At 31.9% G+C, this 21,201-nt stretch overlaps 1 protein-coding gene across 1 annotated transcript in view; it reads right to left on the bottom strand.

Annotated features, from left to right (window-relative positions):
- The window catches only part of TRPM6 (transient receptor potential cation channel subfamily M member 6), a 154,645-nt gene that overhangs the window by 61,502 nt on the left and 71,942 nt on the right, over window positions 1-21,201 (bottom strand). Inside the window, 6 exon segments of the mRNA XM_074281417.1 lie at window positions 4,210-4,324; window positions 4,525-4,699; window positions 7,795-8,049; window positions 13,791-13,919; window positions 18,409-18,555; window positions 20,415-20,567. Of these exon segments, the coding sequence (XP_074137518.1) occupies window positions 4,210-4,324; window positions 4,525-4,699; window positions 7,795-8,049; window positions 13,791-13,919; window positions 18,409-18,555; window positions 20,415-20,567 (974 nt within the window).

Raw genomic sequence — 21,201 nt, 5'->3', positions numbered from 1 at the left:
TTGATTGATAAAATATTTGATGAAAAGCTGAATGAATACATCTATAATTCTTACTTTAGACTCCCTGTCACGGATGAAGTATATTTGTCAACATTCCTATCGTAGATTTTTATGAGAAAAAAAAAATCAGTCTCATTGTTGTGATCACAGTTTTATCAATGGAACAATTTTCAGTTGAGAAATCAAAGTACAAAGATCACTGTCTCTCCGTTGCGAATACTGAGAATTATCTCAGGACATATTAGGATTTTTTTTTTCATTTATCTGCTACAGATAATCACAGAAAAAACTTCAGGATCTTTTGATCTCAGGCTCAACAAAATGGTGGAAAAGAAAAATCACAAAATCAGTGTAAAAGTACCTCAGAGGTCAATTATAGTTCAATCTATAACTGAACAAGAATCTTTGGTAAATATTCCTAAATAATCATTCAGTCTATGCTTGAAGAATTCCAGTGAGGGAGAACACAGAGGTACCTCAGTTCACTTTTTTGGCAAGAAAAGCCTTTATAATAAAGAACGGTTTCTGCTCAGAAGTCACCAAAATGGTCATCTGTGTCCTGGGGCACAAAACTCATTACAGACTTGACCAGCTGTTAGAAGTAAAAGATGGTATTTGTCTTGTTAGGCTCAAACAGATTTTCTATATTCCTCACTCTTAACAACTTTTTGAAGCATTTGCACATGGGAAAAAATACCCCAAATTACTTCTATACCATCATTTACCAACATATTCTATTTCTTTCTTGTAATACTCCAACTCCTTTTCTCAATCCTATGCTCTCTACATAAAATCTCATATCCTTTACTTATTTCTAGTTGAACTCTTAGCAAGACATCATCTCTTCAAATTTCTTTCTGTGATTCCAATACTTCTTTTATTAAGTAAAAAAATTTATTTTATTCTTTCTAATCACATGTAATAATTATTTTAACATTCATCTTTTTAAAATTTTGAATTCCAAATTCTCGTCCTCCCTCCCCTCTCACTTCCTTCAGAAGACAATTTATATGTTTTATACATTTTTACATATTTTACACATACATTTTATATGTATACATTAGCCATGTCAAAAAAGAAACTACTAGCCAAAAATATTTTTAAAGTATGGTATGATCCGTATTCACACTCCATTAATTCTTTCTCTATAGCAGGAATGGGCAAACTTTTCTGCCAAGGGCATTTGGATATTTATAATGTTTGCATGCCATACAAAATTATCAATTTATAGAACTCAAGTTGTTGGACCTAGCTTTCAGCTCATTACCACTTGTGGCTGCCTTTGCAAATTATTTCATAGGTCTTATGGACCTCTCTGGACAGAAGTTGCCCACCTGTAGTGTAGTGATTGATATTTTTCATCCTAAGTCCTTCAGAATTGTCTTGGATCACTGTATTGCTGAGAATAGCTAAGTCATTCACAGTTGATCATCTTATAATATTGCTATTACTGTATATAGTTTTCCTGGTTCTGCTCACTTCACTTTATATAGTTCATAAAAGTCTTTTTTTGGTTTTTCTGAAATCTGCTTGTTCATCATTTTTACAGCACAATAGTCTTTAATCACAATTACACACCAAAACTTGTTCAGCCATTCTCTAACTGATAGGCATCTCTTCAATTTTCAATTCTTTGCTACCACAAAAAAAACTGCTACAAATATTTTTGAACATATATATAGTTCTTTTTCCTTTTCTTTCTTTTTAATCTTTTAGGAATACAGATATAGTAATAATGGTTTTGATGAGTGAAAGTGTACAGTTTTGTAGCCTTTTGGGCATAGCTCCAAATTGTTTTCCAGAATGGCTGGATTCATTCACAACTCTGCCTACCTAGAGTGCATTAATATCCCAATTTTTCCATATCCTCTTCATTATTTGTCATATTAACCAACTTGATAGGCATGAATCAATATTGCAAAGTTATTTTTATTTGTTTCTGTAATCAATGTTGATTTAGAGAATGTTTTCATATAACTGTAGATAGCTTTGATTTCTTCTGAAACTACCTGTTCATATCCTTTGACCATTTATCAATTGGGGAATGACTTATACTTTTATAAATTTAACTCAGTTCTCTATATATTTGAAAAGAAAGTCCTTTATCATAGAAACTTTATGTAAAAAAAAAAAAGAAAGAAAAGTAAGTTTTCTCCTTTTCTTCAAATCTTGACTATACTCATTTTATTTGTGTAAAATTCATATAATCAAAGTTATCACTTTACATTCTGTAATGCTCTCTATCTCTTCTTTGATCATAAATTCTTCATTTATCCATAGATCTGACAGGTAAAATTTTCCTAGTTCCCCTAATTTGTTTATAGTACTCTCCTTTATACTTAAATCATGTATTTTGGCCTCATCTTAGTATACAGAGTGAGATGTTGATCTATTCCTAGTTTTTGCCAAACTTTTCCAGTTTTCCAAACAATTTTTGTCGGATAATGAGTTCTTGTCCCAAAATTTTGGATCTTTGGGTTTGTCAAACACTAGATTACTATAGCATTGCTGTGCATTGTGTATCTAATATAGTTCACTATTTCTTAGCCAGTATCATATTGTTTTGATGATTACCATTTTGTAACACAACTTGAAATCTGGTTCTGTTAGGTCATTGTCCATCATAATTTTTTTCACTGGTTCCTTCATATTCTTTACTTTATTCATCCAAATGAACTATGTTATTATTTCTCTAAAATAATTTTTGTAGTTTGGTATAGCACTAAATAAGTTAATTAATTTAAGTAGAATTATCATTTTTATTATATTAGCTTGGCCTATTCGTGAACAATTAATATATCTCCATTTATTTAGATCTAACTTTATTTTTGTCAAAATTATTTTGTAATTGTGCTAATATTGTTCCTGTGCTTGTCTTGGCAGGAAAACTCCTAACTCCTTTATATTATCTACGATTATTTTAAATGAAATTTCTCTTTCTATCTTTTCCTTTTTTTTTAAACCATAACATGTAGCTGTTTTTGTTGTCTTCTTCCAAGTTTATGTATACATTTTCTCTGTCATCAGAGAAACTTTCTTTGATTCAATTCTTTGTTGTTGTTGTTGTTTGTTTATCTTTACTGTCTATTTATTGATTTATTTTATTGTTATTGAATTCTTTCAGTCATGTCCATTCCTTTCTGATCCTATTTGGGATTTTGAAAAAGATATTAAAATGGTTTGCCATTTCTTTCTCCAGTTCATTTTACAGATGAGAAACTGAGGCAAATAGGATTAAGGGACTTTTCTGGGATCACACAGCTAGTAAGTGTCTGAGGCCAGATTTTAACTCATGAAGATAAGATATCTTGATTCCAGGCCCAATGTTCTATCCACTTTACCACCTAGCTGCCCCTTCTTAATTTAAAACGTTATGTTAAAGGTGGCCCCAGGGTAAAGGGATAAAGGGAGAGTTGTGGTCACTGCTGTTCTGGTCTATACTCTAGTCTATAATCAACCATGAACAGTCTTCTCCATCCTGGAACTGTGACCAGAGCTACTGCTTCATAGTAGCTTTCTCTTCTTATGACCCTAGAATTGTGATTCAGACTCCTGTTCTCTTGGAGTTACGAACACCAGTACTCCTTTCTGTCTTGGACCTGAGACTCTGCTCTCCTGCAGTTAGAAGCACCAGTGGTTTCCTCTTCATCCTAGAACTATAATCTCAAACTTTGTGTGGGCAATGCTACAGGGTTCTACATCTATTGCCAAAAAGAGTCCCCTGCAATCTTCTGACCATTTCTCTAATCCCCTTACTTGTTGTAGAAGGAGTAACCCCAAAGCTACTTACAATGCAGCCATGTCCACATGGACATAACATAAATTGTTTCACCTCAACCTTTTTGTCCAGTCTAGACTTCAATTTGAGACTTTATTTTAAAGCTGTTTGGAAGGGAATTTGGGAGAATTCAGATGAGTCCCAATATTTCTCCCTGGTATAATTTGTGTTTACTTTCTCCACCCTTTGCTTCAGCTCTCAGTGATTTCATTTTTTCCCCTTCATCATTATGTGTCTTCTTCTACCACTTTTCATTTTTTTCCCTTTCAGTAGTTTATGTTAAGAATTTTCCATTTTAAAAATATTAATCTGAAACCTCAGTCATTCATACATATGGGAAACAAATGTAACCAAGAGGCAATAACTTCTCCCTCATTCAAATTCCCCCAATACCATTTTGGTTTGTGCTACTATATAAAATTGGCACCTACTTGAAGAAAGCAATCAGTAGATTCACCATGATGATATACTGCACAAAGAGATAAACCGCTTGAAGAAATGGAGTAAGAAAGGAGCCAGGAGGACACTCACTATTTCTTTGACAAACTACAAATAAAGATAATTTTTAAAACAGAAGAAATAAGTTACATTTTGGCATTATTGAACACAGCATGATTTATCTTGTCAACTATATGTGACTATGAATGTGCCTCACATCTCACAAATTCCAATCAAATTCACAGATTTCCTTATTATAACAAACTACAAAATTTAAAAAAAAATTAAAAACTAAAAAATCTAGTTACCATCTATCTCTGAAGCATAGACCTCCCCAAACATCATCCAGTATGGTTGAAATACAATATCCCGAGCCAGTGTCCAAGATGGGGACTCATGTGGAGAAAGAATAGCTTTTCGTGCCACTCCAAAGCTCAAGATTATGATGGCCATCATAATCACAATGCAGAACATATTTGCTGTCTAAAAAACATAATATAGACACAACCAGCTGTGATCTAAGACAACAATTATGTTATTTATTTAAGCATGGAACACAAAGTAATAATTAATAAAAACCAACCATAGTAAAAGAAAAAAAAATCCATCTATTGTCAGTATAATTGTCTGCTTCTTAAATCCTTATACTTTATTTTTTTTCTTTATGCCTTCATCTGGGTATATCCAAAGCTTTTTTTTTTTTTTAATTTTAGTGTTCTTTTACTCTGTGAGTATCTTAGGTCAAAGTTGCCCACTCAAACAAAAACCCTTTCAGAGTAAATAATCTGTCTAGTCTTACTGTCTTGGAATTAAATTCATCATAACACCCTCATGAAGAAAACTAAATTTTAACTGTTCTTGGAATAGTTCTGATGTTAATAATTCATTCAGAAATCTGCCTCTTCCTTTCATTTACTGCCCAGCTCTTGGGGGGAGGGGTGTGACATATCTCATTAGTAATATTCAAAATAGGATGAATAGAATAGTAATCAAAAGAACTCACATTAAAAAAAAATTTTGATCAAATTTTCATTTTACCTGCCAAAATGACATCTATTCCATCAATCTATTTATTACATATAAATGTCAAATTCACGAAAACCAAATATACTCAAACAATCTAAAGTTAGACAAAAATTTTGAAAAAAAAAAAAAAACAACGATTTGTCTTTTAGATTTTATCTATTTTTTCACATTTCTATCCTACATGACGCAAACATCATCACCCAAACCTTTCTCTATTTTTCACCCCAAGACTAATAGCTGTCACAGAAAGGAACATAGAGAACCTAATTTCACTCAAATAAAAACATCTAGATGGGGAAAACTAAAACTACTCCCACATGGAGTCTAGGGAGGAAAAAAAGAGGAACAAATAGCTACTTTAGTTCATGGATTAAGCTAGGCCTGAACATGAAGATCTGATTTCAAATCTGGTCTCTGATACTTTCCAGATATGTGATCCTGGGCAACTCTAATTGCTTTAATTTCCTCAAATGAAAATTAGGGATAATAATAGCACCTACTTCAAAGGCTGGTTACAAAGATCAACTGAGATAATATTTCTAAAAGGTACTTAGCATAGTACCTTGCAGATAATCGGTGTTTAATAAATACTTATTCTCTTCCCTTTTTACTTGGCTCAAATATCACCTGGCACACAGCTTAAGAGTAATATATTCTTCAGCTTGAAAATATTTTTCTCCCTTTTGGGTATTCTGATGCTCTAAAATTTGTTTAGAATCCTTATTTAAAGTAATTTGGAGAGGTTTGGGGGAAAAAGTTGGGGAGTTCCTGTCTTTACTCTACCATTTTTTCTCCATCCTTAAGTAATATATTCTTGCTGAATATATGTATATACTAGCCATGCTATTATTGTTGTCCAGTTGTTTTCCAGCTGTGTCTAAGTCTAAATGATCCCATTTGGGGCTTTCTTGGCAGAGATATAGGACTGGTTTGCCATTTCCCTGTCCAGCTCATTTTGTAAATAAGGAAACTAAGGCTATGTGCTCAGACTCACACAGCTAGCAAGTGTCTACAGCCAGATTTTAACTCAAAAAGATGAGTCTCTCTTCCTGATTCCAGTTCTCTATCCACTGCAATGAAGCAAATAATAAATATTAATTATCAATGATATGACAAGAGCAATCTCTTTCTTTTCCATAAATATTTCACAAAGCATATAAAAAGCTAATCTTAGGGCTATATGAAAACGAGACTATTCCAAGACCATGATAAACAGTCAAAGAATATGAACAATAATTCTCAGAGGATGCAATGAAAGATATTAACAACAATAGTTTTTAAAATGATCCAAATGCCTAAGAATTAGAGAAATGCAAATTAAAGAAACCTACAGGTTCTGTTCTCACCCATCTGATAAGGAAAGTTGACAAAAGAGGAAAATGACAAATGTTGGTATAGCTTTGAATTGGTCTATCCATTTTAGAAAGAAATTTGGAACAATGTAAAAAAAAAAAAATACTAAACAGTACGTACTGCTTGACCTATATATCCCAAAGGGATAAAAGGAAGGAAAAGCTCTACCTGTACAAAACTTCTATAGCAGCATTTTTTAATGAAGTCAAAGAACCAGAAATTAAAGGGGTACCCATCAATTGAAAAGATGGCTAAATCAATTATGATAGAAATGAAATAGAATACTATCATGCTAGAAGAAAGCATGTTTCAGAGAAGTTTAGGAAGACTGGAATGAACTGATAGAGTGCATTGAGAAAAAAAGAATTAAGAGAACAATTTATACAATAACAACAGTGAAAGACAGACAACTCAGAAATATTCAATAACTTATAGAAAAATTATTTTTGGGAATTTGGGAATAATTATACTGTTTAAATCCAATCTTATGTGATTAAATATTGTTCACACCCAGAATGTTGCCTGATCCCAATAACTCTCTAGAGGTGACTATGAGGTTCTGCCCAGGTTCTAGATCCACCAAAATCATTCTTGTTTTGGGTTATCACACCCAGGACTTGTAATGGGTACACCTAATCTTATGATTTGGGCTCCCTTGTTTTTTGATCATATTAGCTATGTGGTTCATGTGAATGAACCTTGTTTAAATACTATATAACATAAACCCTTCAGAGCCTGTACAAAAGAGAATCATACTAGGGATGAAGGTTGATGAAGGTTTATTTTGTACAAATAAAACAAATGTAACCACTTCTCTTTCAAGGGGTGAGAAACCTTCACTGGTCCACTGGAATCACGGTTTGTCATTGCATTAATAGAACTATTCATGAGAACTAACTCCCAATTCTGAAATAGCTTTAGAAAAAAATATACTAGAATATACTAGGAAAAACGAGGTGTGAATCCAAAATACAGAGTAAGACATACATTTATGAATATTATCAATATTGGAATTTGTTTTGCTTAACTATATATATATATATATATATATATATATATATTTGTTTCAAGAGTTTTATTTTGTTTTCCTTTCCTTTTCAAGCAATGAAGGATGTGGAAAAAAGAGAAAATAATATTTTTAATTGAAAAAACTTTTATAAAGAAAGAAAAATTACTAGCTATAGCCAGAAAATACTCACCATCTTCCCAATCATGGTTAAATATGGACCAGCATGTTGATTCACAGCAAGGAAGTCCAAGAGTCGTGAGTACCAGAATATGATATCTATGCAATAAATTAACCTTCCCGATGTTTGTGAAGAGGGATCATCAGCCCATCGAAGGCCAAAACCAATTGTGAACAGACTGATGGCAATTGTGTCTATTAAGTTCCAGTATTCATTGATCCACACCTTTACCTTTTGGGTAAACTTCCCTGGTTCTGAGATAAATATCTTGAAAGGAAAAAGACAGTAAAAAGTTAATGGAACTATTGAAAATTAATCATGAGATCCTAGGATCAGAGATCTAGAGCTGGAAGGGAATTTATTTTTCTTTTTTTTTTTTATTATATATATATATATTTTATAATATTATCCCTTGTATTCATTTTTCCAATTTACCCCCCCTCCCTCTATTCCCTCCCCCCGACGACAGGCAATACCATACATTTTACATGTGTTACAATATAGTCTAGGTACAATACATGTGTGCGAATATCATTTTCTTGTTGCACAATAAACATTAGAATCCGAAGGTACATGCAACCTGGGCAGACAGATATTAGTGCTAACAATTTTCATTCTGGAAGGGAATTTATTAATCACCTCATCTAAACCACCTCATTTTACAGATGGAAAGAAAATGAGGCCCAGAAATGATTTGTTGAAGTTTCATGTTTTGAAAATAGCAGAACTGGGATCTGAAACCAAGTCTTGTCTCCAACTTCTGATCCCTTTCTACTCTGCTATATTGATCGCCTATCAAATCTTCCAGGTATACAGGCACCAAATTTAGTCTTAATGTATGGACCATATATCAAACAGGAACTTACCTATTGTAAAGATTCAATAAATGTGTTTTTATATTGTTGAAAGTGATGTGATGATATATGATCTAATAAAACAATTTCGTGATATAATGTCAGGTCAAAAGCATGGAGCTTTTCTAACCCTAAAGCAATAAAAAGCAACAGAGAAGCAAATCTTTTCCACATTAAAATATTTTCCAAGATAACTAGATGGTCCAGAGCACCACTCCAGAGTCAGGAGGATCTGAGTTCAAATGCAACTTCAGGCACTTAACACTTCCTAGCTGTGGCAAGTCCTAGGCAAGTCACTTAACCCCAATTGCCTCGCAAGAAAATAAAGTAAAATAAGTCAGATTCTATAAGAGATCTAAATGAAGTTAGACAGAAAAAGAGAATTATTCATGAACCTAAGAATCTCTATTAGATAAAATTATGTTTTGTTTTTAAGTATATGATATAATAAAATGCTATTTTCAAAGCTATCTCTATGTTTCCTTCTGAATTTCATTTAGTTCTTTTCATTTTTGGTTCATTTCATTTTTAAAAGAGACATACCTTTTTTAAACTTGAATTTTGCTATAATTTGACTACATTTTTAGAAACCTCATTCTCAAACTATGGAGATTTTAAATGAAAAGGATCTTATCTGTTCTCAATAGTAATTTATTATCATAGGAAAAGAAATACTCCAAACATAGAACATTAAATGGACTTTAAAAGCAGAGATAATCAGCAGGCTTGGGGTAGAGAGATGGGTTTCTGCTATTTGATGCTTAATATCTAACTAAAACAGACCAAAAGTTTCAAAAAGCTCAGATATATCACATCTTTGATCATAATCACTACTTTTCTACTGAAACAATTTCCATTAGGTCTTCAATCCCAGAGACACTCATTATTCCACTAGTCCCTCATCCCACTTTATATATCTTCCTATCCAATTTGAATTCCATTGTTAAGCTTCTTTAAATTTCTCCCTGGTCTGTCTTGACAATCTTTAGTCTCAAATTTTTCTCATTATCTTTTTTTTTCCAAACTCAGGTTGACAGCTAGAAAAACCCAGTTCACTGAGATCATATTTTGAAACTATGCCTAAAAAGTTATTAAACTATGCATACTTGTTGGTCCAGAAAAACCAATAGCAAATTCTACAAAGGTAAAAGAAAAAAAGAACATATATAACAATATTTATAATAGTTATTTTTGAATAGGCAGAGAATTTGAAAGTAGGCAATGATCATCAAATAAGAATGACGAAAAAGTATTTTATTAGTCTATAAGAGAGAAGGAGGGAGGCAGTTTCAAAAAAAGGAGGGAAAAACCTGGAAAGATCTGTATCAATTCCTGCTGAGTTAAGTGAACAAAATGAAGAGAACAATTTATTCAACAACATTATTATTAAGAAAAACAATTTTGAAAAACTTAATAAATCTGATCAATATAAACAACCAACCAGGATTTCAGAGTACTCACAAAAAGCATGTTTTCTACATTTCATGATGGAGAAATAATGATCTCAGAGTACAGAGATTTTTTTAATGGAAGAATTTATTTTTCTTGATTATACATATTTGTTTCAGTGTGGTGTTTTTTTTTCTGTCTCTGTCTCTCTTCCTCCCTCCATCTCTGTCTCTATCTCTCTCTCTCCCTTTCTCTCTTCTTAAGAAGAAAGAATAGAAGGAAGAAAAGTTTATTTTTCAATAATTAAAAAAATAAAAACTTAATTCAACAAACACAAATTCATGCCATTGAACTTAACATGGTCCCTTAATTTTTTTTCTGGAGGAATGGGGAGAAGAGTAAAGTGGAGACTACATCTGTAATAACATTGCTATAGAGCTTTGCCACATCAGGAGGCATTATTCAATGAAGAAATCCTGTCATATTCCCCACAGAAATCATTTCAAACTTTTTTTGTTCCTCTCAAACTCTCAATACTTCCCTCATCCTTACCTCTCAAACTCATAAGAAAACATATTTTATTTCACTGTGATTATTGAAGTAATCCAATATGGGTTAATGAAGTTCTTCCAAACTTTAAAACTTCTACTGATACATTCTTTTTCTTTTCCTTCCAGAAGGCTGTGAATATTCATCAGTTATCTCTTTCTTACCAAGACCATCAATTCTAATACAAGATCCCATTATCTTTCACCTAGTCTCCTACATTTCTCCCCACCTGCATTTTATCTTTCACACTATTACAAGATTAATCATAACCATAACTCTAATTGTATCACTTCCCTGCTCAAGAAACATTAGAGACAAGTTGCTGCTTAAAAAATAAGTCTCAAAATTTTAGCTTCATATTCAAGACTTTTCACCATATGGCACTAGTCTTATCTCATGTTATGGAGCTTCACATATCCTGCTCTAGAATACTTGTTGCTCCATAAACATATCTCAAGTTTTTTCTCTCCTTATGCCTTCAATCATGACATGATTGTCTGGACTACTCTTTTTATTCATATTTTTATCTGGTGAAATACTACCCAGTAGTATTTGCAGTACCCTACTCAAAAAAACACCTCTTCAAGGAGTCTTCCATGATTTAGAAGCCAGAAGTAATCTCTTCTTCTTTGTAGTTCTCATTCATACTGTTAATATTTCTCTTATTCTTTATATTATGCTCAGATTAATGTGTTTGATCCCTTTTTGAGATCATAAGCTACTTAAACACAGAACCATGTCTTATTTATATTCATATATTATATTATTATAATATTATTATATATTATATAATATATACTAATATATCATATGTTATATTATTGTATATTATATAATATATGCTAATATATTATATAATTATATATTATTATGTTATATTATTATACATATTTATGAGGATAAAGTTCTAGAGTATTGCTCTGAATATATTAGGACCTAGTAAGAAAAAAATCTTTGTTAAATATGCCAATGAATAAGTTATAAATCATTCTCACTATAATTTTTTTAATTAATGAAATCAATTTTCTGTTCCTCCTTTTCCTATAACTTTGGGAAGGAAAAATTCCTTGTAACAACTATTCCAAATTAAGCAAAATATATTCCCTAAAAATCCCAAAAGGTATACATTAATTATTCCACACCCTGAATCAATCAACACTCTGCCAGAAGGTAGGTAGTAAGTTTCATCTGCAGTCCTCTGGAATTACAAATGATCATAGCATTGATCAGACAAACTTCCAAGCTATTTGTCTTTTCAATGTTTTTATAATGTATAAATTGGTCGCCTGATTCCATTCATTTCTTCTCCATCTAAAAATCTTCAAAAGCATTCAACTTACAAATACTGATGCTATAGCATACATTTTAATTTTCATAGTGAATTAGCAAATAAGAGATAATGAGTAAACTACAAGCAATCAACAACTTTTGTTAAAAACAGGGATTTTGATAAGAACCAGTATTAGAAAATGCATCTGTCATACTGAGTTATTATAGCTGATCATTTATCACAACCAAATCAACCATGCACTATTATTATGGGCTAGCTGTTGTTCTGTAGATTGAGCTTCATGATTATAACAAACCCTTTATCATGACATTTACTATGAAATTTTAACTGATAAAATGTCTAACAAATGGAAAATGAGACTGTTAATAAAGTTATTTTCCCTAAAGCCTCTAAGAAGACAGCATAGATATGATCTCTTCTCTGTCTTATTTCCCAAACGAGATAGTAAGTTCTAGTGTAGCCAATAACAAGCAATATATATATAATATTAAAAATACATTTACTTAATTATTGAACAAGTTGTTTGAAGGAAGAAATAAATTAAAGTAATTCCATGTAATAAATTTAAGATTTAGAAATATATATTTGCTAAAACCTATAAGACTATAGGTCACAACTAAGTCTGATGGTAATTGAATGTTTTAAGCATGTGGGGAAAACATTTTTTTAAAGGCAAGTTGAATGGCTGATGTGGAAATATATTTTATATTATTTCATGCATATAATTGGTATTATATTTCTTGCCTTCTCATTGGTATGGGAAGTAGAGGAAGAGAGAGAATTTGGAACTGAAAATAATTTTCAAAAGCAAGGTGAAATCTAGAAAGGTATATTTGTCTTGCTTCTATAAAAAATGTCCTGGAGAGATCTTTAGTGTCAATCAACAAGGTATGTGGTATAACTTTTGAAAAGCTAAAAATGAACTCACATACTACATAACCTAACAGCACTCACATCTGTGAAACAAAACAATAAGAAACAAATATAAGAAAAGTCAGGTAATGGTAGGCTGTAACAATTATCTGATACCATCAAGGGGAACATGTTTAAGCACTCAAAAATAGTAGGCAAGTCTATTAGTAATTCATTAATACCAAATGTAAGAAGCAATCTTCCTTCTGGTCCTACAAATACCATCAATGGAAAGATAAGAAATTTCTGGAGTAAACAATGACCTTAGAATTCCTTAAAGATACCAAGGAGCTCAAACAATCAGATAAAGATGACTAGATGTTATTCTACTAGTGATTTCTCTCCTAATGAGCTATCATATAGTAACCACCACAGATTAGAAATCAGAATGAGAAGACACCTATATTCAATGGCAGAAGTAGGAAATCTTTAAGTATGACACACTGCACATACTTTCAGCCTTTTTTAATGTATTGCTGAGTTTTGCTGAGTTTTTTTTTCCTTAAAATATTATTTGTTATAATTGGATGACTGGAGAGAGAAAGAGAGAGGGGTGGGGAGAAATTCTGGGGAAAATTGTAGTAATGAAAAAAATAAATGTTTTAAATTTTAAAAATTAAAAGAAATTAAATTAAGCATTTTCTGTCCTGTTCCTTCATTACATTAACGGGGCAGTTAGGAAGTGCAGAGGACAGAGTGATAGAAGAAGACTTTAGTTCAAATCAGATTGACAACTAATGGTCATGTGATCCTGGGCCACTTGCATTTGCTTCAGTTTCCTCAACTGTAAAACAGAAACTATAAAGGTGCCTGCCTCAAAGGGATGTTGTAAGAACCAAATGAGATAATATTTCTTAAAGTGCTTAACACAATGCCTAGTACATAGTAGGTTTTCCCTTCCTAAATAAGATTTACACACACATAAATGTATATAGATTATTTTCTTTTAAAAAGGACTTGTTTCTTCTACCAAAACAATATTTTATAGAAAGGGGTAAAATGTAAGAACTCACCTCCCTGACTTTCTCAATGGCAGTAGTAAAAATGTAGATAATAACAACCCACTCTTGCACTGTGGGCTGAGGCTGCATCTCCACCAATACGGTATAGGTGAAGAGCATGAGAAATGCCAAATATGCCATCTGTGGAAGAAAGATACACACACCATGGTGCTGAGTGAACTAGTAATAGAACTAGAAAAACAGACCAAGACAGAATACCTTTAAATAACAATAGAATCAAGAATTATCTCATATTTAAAAAACATAAATAGGCAACTTCATAAAGAGATACAAATGGAAGAAGAAGAAATAGGGTATTGGTCTTGGAATTAGGAAATCTGGGTTCAAATTCTAGCTTCAATACTTAAAATCATTTAACTTAGTTATTTTCTGTTAAGTGGCAAGCCAGTATATGTCATTCTGATCCTAAATGAAAGTTATTAATAATATTGAGTAAGATAAATTAAGCAGTGCTTTGCAAACCTTCAAGTATTATGTCACTATCAGCTTTATTCACTTAAGAATTGAAGGAAAAAGTTAAATCTGGTATGCTACTTTAAGTTGTGAAAAGTGAAGGTTCCCCTTATGGGTCTTCTAGAGAATTCATTTTCTGTGTTATCAAATTCTTAAAATTAAATTCATATGTTGGGCATGATAAAACTTGAGGATTCTGGGTTTAGAACAAAGATATTTTGTAATTAAAAATACTCTAGCTGTCTCCATCATCAACAGCAACAATATTCAGTCTTAAGTGTTAAAGTCTCATTGGAAGTCTCCTGGCTAACCCAGGAAGAAGGACTGGAGGACTGACAAGGGTGGAGTTGAGCTAAATAGTAATCACCATTGGCTTCCTCAAACAGACAATGTCAGTGAATAATACAGTAATCTAGAGTCTTTCTTTGAGGTTTAAACACTATCACCTTCAGACACATACCAGACACTGGGTCAAACAAACAAGCTGCAAAAAATGAAATATATAAGTGTGATAAACATTAGTCTTAGGTATTCCTACCATAATATTTCTAAGTAAGAAGTGTTGCAGTCCCTATTAGCTATCTATTCTATGAAGCTATTCTAATTTTAGTTGCCTAATTTGCATCCCTTTTGAAACATTGATCTTAAAATTATTTATTCTGATTCTCAAAGCCAATTATTTAAATTACTGAAATCAGACAATTAAAAAAAAGTTGTCATTGAATTAGTACTGGAAGTTCATCCTCCTTCATTTTACAGATAAGGAAACTGAGACATTTAGAGTTTAAGTGCCTTACATAGCTTTGCACAGAGGCAAGGTTTTCCTCACTATATATCCAATTCCCGAGCCACCACACCATACTTCCGCTAAACTATGTACTTTACTTAAATGTGTTTGCAATTAGTCTCCTTTCCAGATTTTATTTTTTTTTAATTTCCAAGTAATACTATTTTAACTAGGATTGCTTTCTAAAGGTAATATATCCTGTTTTATATACATTGTAGAGATGATAATATAGTTGTTTTCTTTCCAAATATGATCTTTACTTGTATTATGTAAATACCTTCTCATAATCTAATAGGTATATTATATATGTATAATAAACTGCCACAAGTGTATCTCTTTCTTTCTCTTTTTTTTCCTTCCCATTCTTCCCCTCCCCCCAATAATCAAATCAATTACATCATTACTCTTAAAGATTGTACCAATCTCCTCCTCTATACTTCTATTCATTATCTCAGTAACTTTCTAAATCAAAAATCTCTCTCCCTGGATTCCACTCACCTATATGTTATCTCCCTCGTTAGAATAAAAGATTTATAAGGGTATAGACTGCTTTCAATTTTGTATTCTATCCTCAAAACTTAGCATAGTGCTTGGTAGATACTTAATACATGTTTTCTATTTTTTCATTCATTTCTATTTATTCATTCATTTTATTCTGTGTGTTCTCATTCATTCTAATAATTCATTCATTCTATTCATAAATTCATGCTATTCTATTCATTATAATCATCCATTCATTTCTATTCTATTCATTCATTCTAAGTGACACATTGGATAGAGGTCTTTAGAAGACAAATTCAAATGCAGCCTCAGATACTTAATAGCTGTGTGACCTTTCAGCAAGTCACTTAACTTCTGTTTGTCTCAAGTTTTCTTAGTTGTAAAATTGGGATTAATAATAAAACCTACCTCCCAGTGTTGTTGTGTAGATCAAATGAGATAATAATTGAAAAACACATAATAATGCTATATGTTAGGTATCACTAGTATTCATTCTGATTTTTAATGTAAATATGAGTAGGCCTACCTAATTTTAAAAAAAAATTCTATTTTTGAAAGAAATCACACTGAGAAGTTATTATCTCCTTATCCCAAGGAAACTCCCATGATTCAAAACATTTTTATGACTTCTTTTTGGGAATTGTTCTCAAAGCTGACTAGACAATTTTGAATATCCTCAGTAGTAGCAATTCTTGATCCTCTGGGAGTAAATATGATTTTTTGATACAATAAAAATATTTGGAAGCAATAATTTTAAAATGCTCATTTATTTATTTATTTAGAATGGATTAATTTATTTATTATGCATTTATTTATTTAGAAGGAATGATCTACATGGCATGGATTTCTATCAAAACCTACAAGAGGAGTAAGTTTTCCTATGTGGCTCATAAATTATCTCCTAAAGATCTGTTCTCAAGATACTGGGAGCTATGTCTGAATCCCTGGAATAGGTGTAGGTCCTATCAGGTTCCTTGTTGAGATGGGGAAAGTCCTGATTGAGCATGTATAGACTTTATTGTCGTTATTAGGGAATGCATGTCATCTTTATTTTTTAGCTATAACTTGATGTATAGGGCAATTCTACTGAGGAATTTGTTCTCTCAATGCACATCAATATCCTCTGTATAACTTAAGAATTTAGAGAGTTCAACAATCCCCTGAAAGATTAAATGACTTACCCTATGGTTGTGGCTCAGGTGAGACTTGAACCCAGAATCTCCTAATGAGAAGTCAAGCCCCCTACCCACTACAATACACTACCTTCTCAATCATTTGGAATACTGGGTAAGTTAGAAAAAGGTTCTATGCATACTGTGGACTACAAAATTTCTATTTATCTCAGCATTTCTACCATCTAAAATAGAACTGTATCTGTTTATTGAAATATCTCTTTGATGATATCATGAAATTAGGTGGAAAAATATATCTTTATTTGCTCTATCCTCTAATTTAAATTTATCATTTCCTTCAACTAAAATATACATTCTGAGAAAGGAACGATATGTATCACCAAACTGCTAAAGGGGTCTATAACAGAAAAAAAGAACCCTTGGTCTATTGAGAATCCTTTTTTGACTTGAATTTTGTTTTGGGGCCTCTTACAATCAGGTTTATCAAAAGCATAATTTCCTATTTTGTATCATTCTTATATTAAAAGATAGAGGACTATTGAGCAAATTTCTCCAGTAAAACTTTTTTTTTTCAAGTAACACTGTATGATTTAAACATATGCATATGAGATATATTGTTGGAAAAAAGTGAGGAATTGTTTTCTTGAACAAATCAAATGCTTTTTTTTTTAAAAGTCAATAAAAATAAAGACAAAAAAAAGAAAAGAAAAAAAAGAAAGTTTGACTTTTTAAAAATACTATTATCCCACCTATTTCTTTTTTTCCAAAAATCTGTGCCAATATAGAATTAGAAATGATATCTGACTTCTATACACAAGGAAGAAATTAAAAATTTAAAGAATTAGTGCACACAAATGATGATTTTCACGGAGAAAAAATATTAAGACACACACATGCTTTAGTTATTCTTAAAGTTCTTTCCATATATTTAGAATCTTAAACCATTAGAAAATGAAGAGCCCTTAAAAATCATTAATTTCAACCTTCCTTTATAGTTAGAAAACCAAGAATCAGAAAAGCTAAGCTACTTAACAACAGTTACAATTAATTTAGTGCCACAGAGTAGAAAGGAAAAAAGAAGCATTTATTATACAATTACTATGTGCCAGGCACTGTGCTAGATGCTTTACAAATAATGTTTTGAGTCTTACAGCAACTCTTATCAGGATGGTACTATTATTATCTCATTTTATAGCTTAGGAAACTAAGGCAGACAAAGGTTAAGTGACATCGTCATGATTACACACACAGGAAGTGTCTACCTGGTCTACCTGACTCCTGGGCCAGTATTCTTTTCATTTAGTCACCCAGCTAGCATTACTAGTCCTATGAATCTGGTCCAGTATTCCTTCCAATTACAAACTAAATCTCAATTTATCTAATCTAATATGATTCTCTCAAAAAGTCACTGAGAAAATATAGTATGCTAAGGATTGTAAAGTACTCCTACATCATCCATAGAGTACAATACCATGGGATACAACAAGGAATTCCTAAAGTCTCATAAGCAAGAAAGCTTGCATTCCTATTCCTGAAAGTTTTGTCCCTTCTTCTCCTTTACACTTATCATCATCCTCTGCACCATCATTTCAAACATTTTGATCAAAGGGCTTCCTCCCCTTGTTGGTATGTTCTTTTCTTGTTAAATGAAAAATAAATGAGCAATGCTGTTACTTGCATTTTTATAATCACTGAAAGAAGTAGTATTTTAATATGACTTGGAGTAGTGACCAACCGTGTAAAGCCAGAACTTGACAATTGGAGCATTGTAGAATTCATAGACTTTTCTGGTAGCAGGAAGGCTTTGGGGCCCACGATGTAAGACAAAGTTCTGACTATCATAAGGTTTTTCATCAGATCCTTTTTCAAAATCATAATTTTTCTGGGGTTTAAAAAAAGAAAAAATATGAGAAACATTTGTTTTATTCTTAGGAAACATACTATGTCATTGAATACTCTGAAACAAAAAAAAAATACTAAAAAGGTAAATTATTACCAAAGTACTTACAATGTTTGAGAGACTAATTACTAATGCAAGTAATGATAAGTAGGAAGGGGAAGGAGAGATTAACATTTCTAGAGCATAAGGAGTAGGAACTGGTGTCTACAGGAATTAAAGATCTGTTGAACTGCAAAGCCATTCTGCTGATATAGATCCAAGAGATCTTTCTTAGACCTAGATGGCTCCCAAGTTATGATATTTTTTCTTGGGGGTTGTAAGGAAGGTAATGCTAACTTACTTTTCTTCTACCATCACTGGTGATTTCTATGAGGCTTTGTTTAGAGATATTATGCAGTCATTCTCTTCTGTGTTTGTCAGTCATCATAATTGATCTTTATTTGGGAAGTCTTTTATTGTTTACTTATTTTTCCAAAATCATTTCCAAATTTGGGACTTTGGGTTGGGGCCAACTCTACACACTTTTAAAGGGAATGTCTAAGTCTTATTTGGTCCTAATTTGTTATATTATATCATCTGTTATATTATTACAATTGCATAATATGTTATACTATATTATGTTATATTATTATATGTATAATTCTATGATCATATAGCACATAATATATAAAACAATTATATATAATATAGTATGTATGTTAAAAATACATTTTAATGAAAGATATTTTAAAGGCATTAAATGTCATAGACTTGAAGCTTATTATTCACTCAAAAGTAGATGATATATCTGAAGGGACCTGATGTCAGAAAAGATTGAAAGCAAAAGGAAAAGGAGAAAAAAGAGGATGAGAAGGATAGATAGTCTCATGGAAGCAATGAACAAGATGTTGAACAGATTTGGGGAGATAGTAAAAAAACAGAAGAGTCTGGACTACTGTGGTCCTTGAAGACACAGACAGACATAATTGAATAACAACATAAGCAAGAATCTCAATATAAAGAATATGAGTAAAGAAAGATGGTGAATTCCTCTATGAGATGGATTAAAAAGAAATAAGTGGCAATGTAAGTTAATTAGAAAGGAGTCTATCTGGAATACAAACTAAAGGCAAGGCAAGTCACAAAGCATTTATTAAACTTCTATTATATTCTAGACACTGTCCTAAGCTTTGGGGATACAAAGAAAGAAAGAAAGAAAACAATACAGTCCCTGCAACCAAGAAGCTCACAGTCTAATAGAGGAGAGAACATACAAATAAAGTACTGACAATTATATTGGAGATAGGCTCAGAAGAAAAGCACCAATATAAATAATGATCGGGAAAGGCAAACAGTACTCCCAGACTAAACCAAATGCAGATATTTCTATAAGTGGAATAGAGAAGATACCAACAAAAAGTATGAATCTAATCAAGTTCAAAAATATGGGGATTCCCCACTAATAGTTACTCAGAAGTGTTAAAGTAATCCCTTCTGCCAATCATAGCAAAAGGAATATCAAGCTTAACTACTTAGACGTGAAAACATTTAGTTCTTTATCACAATTAGAACATGGAACATTCTGATTAATAAAATATTTGTACTGACAATTATTATATATATAATACCCAGGCTACTATAAATTTTCGACTGGAATTCTAGCTGGAGTAGTATAGAAGATACAAAAATATTGTTATATACAATATAGTCTGAGATTTAAAAGACATTTCAACCTCATGTCAAGGCATGGCAAATATCTGATGGACATTAAGTAACAAAATAGAGTTTGCTGAGCATTAGAGGTGGAAAGAGAGAGAACAACAATCTTGAGAGATTTCAATTCTCCTCTGTTCTGTACTTACTACTGAGACGTTTTCTTTGGGACTGCTGGAACTCTGATCACCATTATGCCATGTAAACTGAGAGTCCTGTGCCTGAGGAACATGTGACATTTCTGCCTTGCTTTTGAATTCTAACATCAATATGGTGGGTGGTAAAAAAATACTTATTATGATCTTTAAAAGAAAACAAACACAAAAAATTAATAAAATACCAAAAAACACATTACATCAAGTAGCTAAATGACAGAGAAGCTAGAGTACAAAAATCTGATTCAGAAAAATCTGAGTATGGTAACCCAGGACAAGTTACAAACATTCTGCGCCTCACCTATTAAATGGTGATATATAAAGATCAAGAGAAGCAATATAACTAAGGTATTTTTCAAACCTTAAATCTCCATATAAATGTGAGTTATCATTACTTTATATTTCTACATCACTCTCCAGTTTACAAACACACAACAGCCCTTTCAAGTAAGGTGGTGCAGGTATTATCCCTGATTTATAAGTGAGGAAACTGAGGCACATTGCAGTCACATAACTTGCTGAATTTTGTTATTTCTAAAAGGACTTTTTTTCTTTTCATCTTTTACGAGATGGTATTATTTGATTTATGCATTTTACAGTATTTAGAAAATCCTCCAAATCAATGTCCTTTCCATCTTCAGAACTAAAACCATATTACTTCTGAAATCTACTGCCCAGTTGCTTTGTATATTGATATCTGTTGTTCAGGATCAAAGTACTTACAATGTTTGAGAGACTAGATCAGAGAAAAAGAAGTCTCCTAGCCTGGCCTAGAACCAGT

This window comes from Sminthopsis crassicaudata, chromosome 1 (genome assembly GCF_048593235.1).
Source record: "Sminthopsis crassicaudata isolate SCR6 chromosome 1, ASM4859323v1, whole genome shotgun sequence".
Classification (NCBI taxonomy): Eukaryota; Metazoa; Chordata; class Mammalia; order Dasyuromorphia; family Dasyuridae; genus Sminthopsis; species Sminthopsis crassicaudata.
Note: the sequence above shows the minus strand (reverse complement) of the source record. Positions and strands in the feature narration are given on the sequence as shown.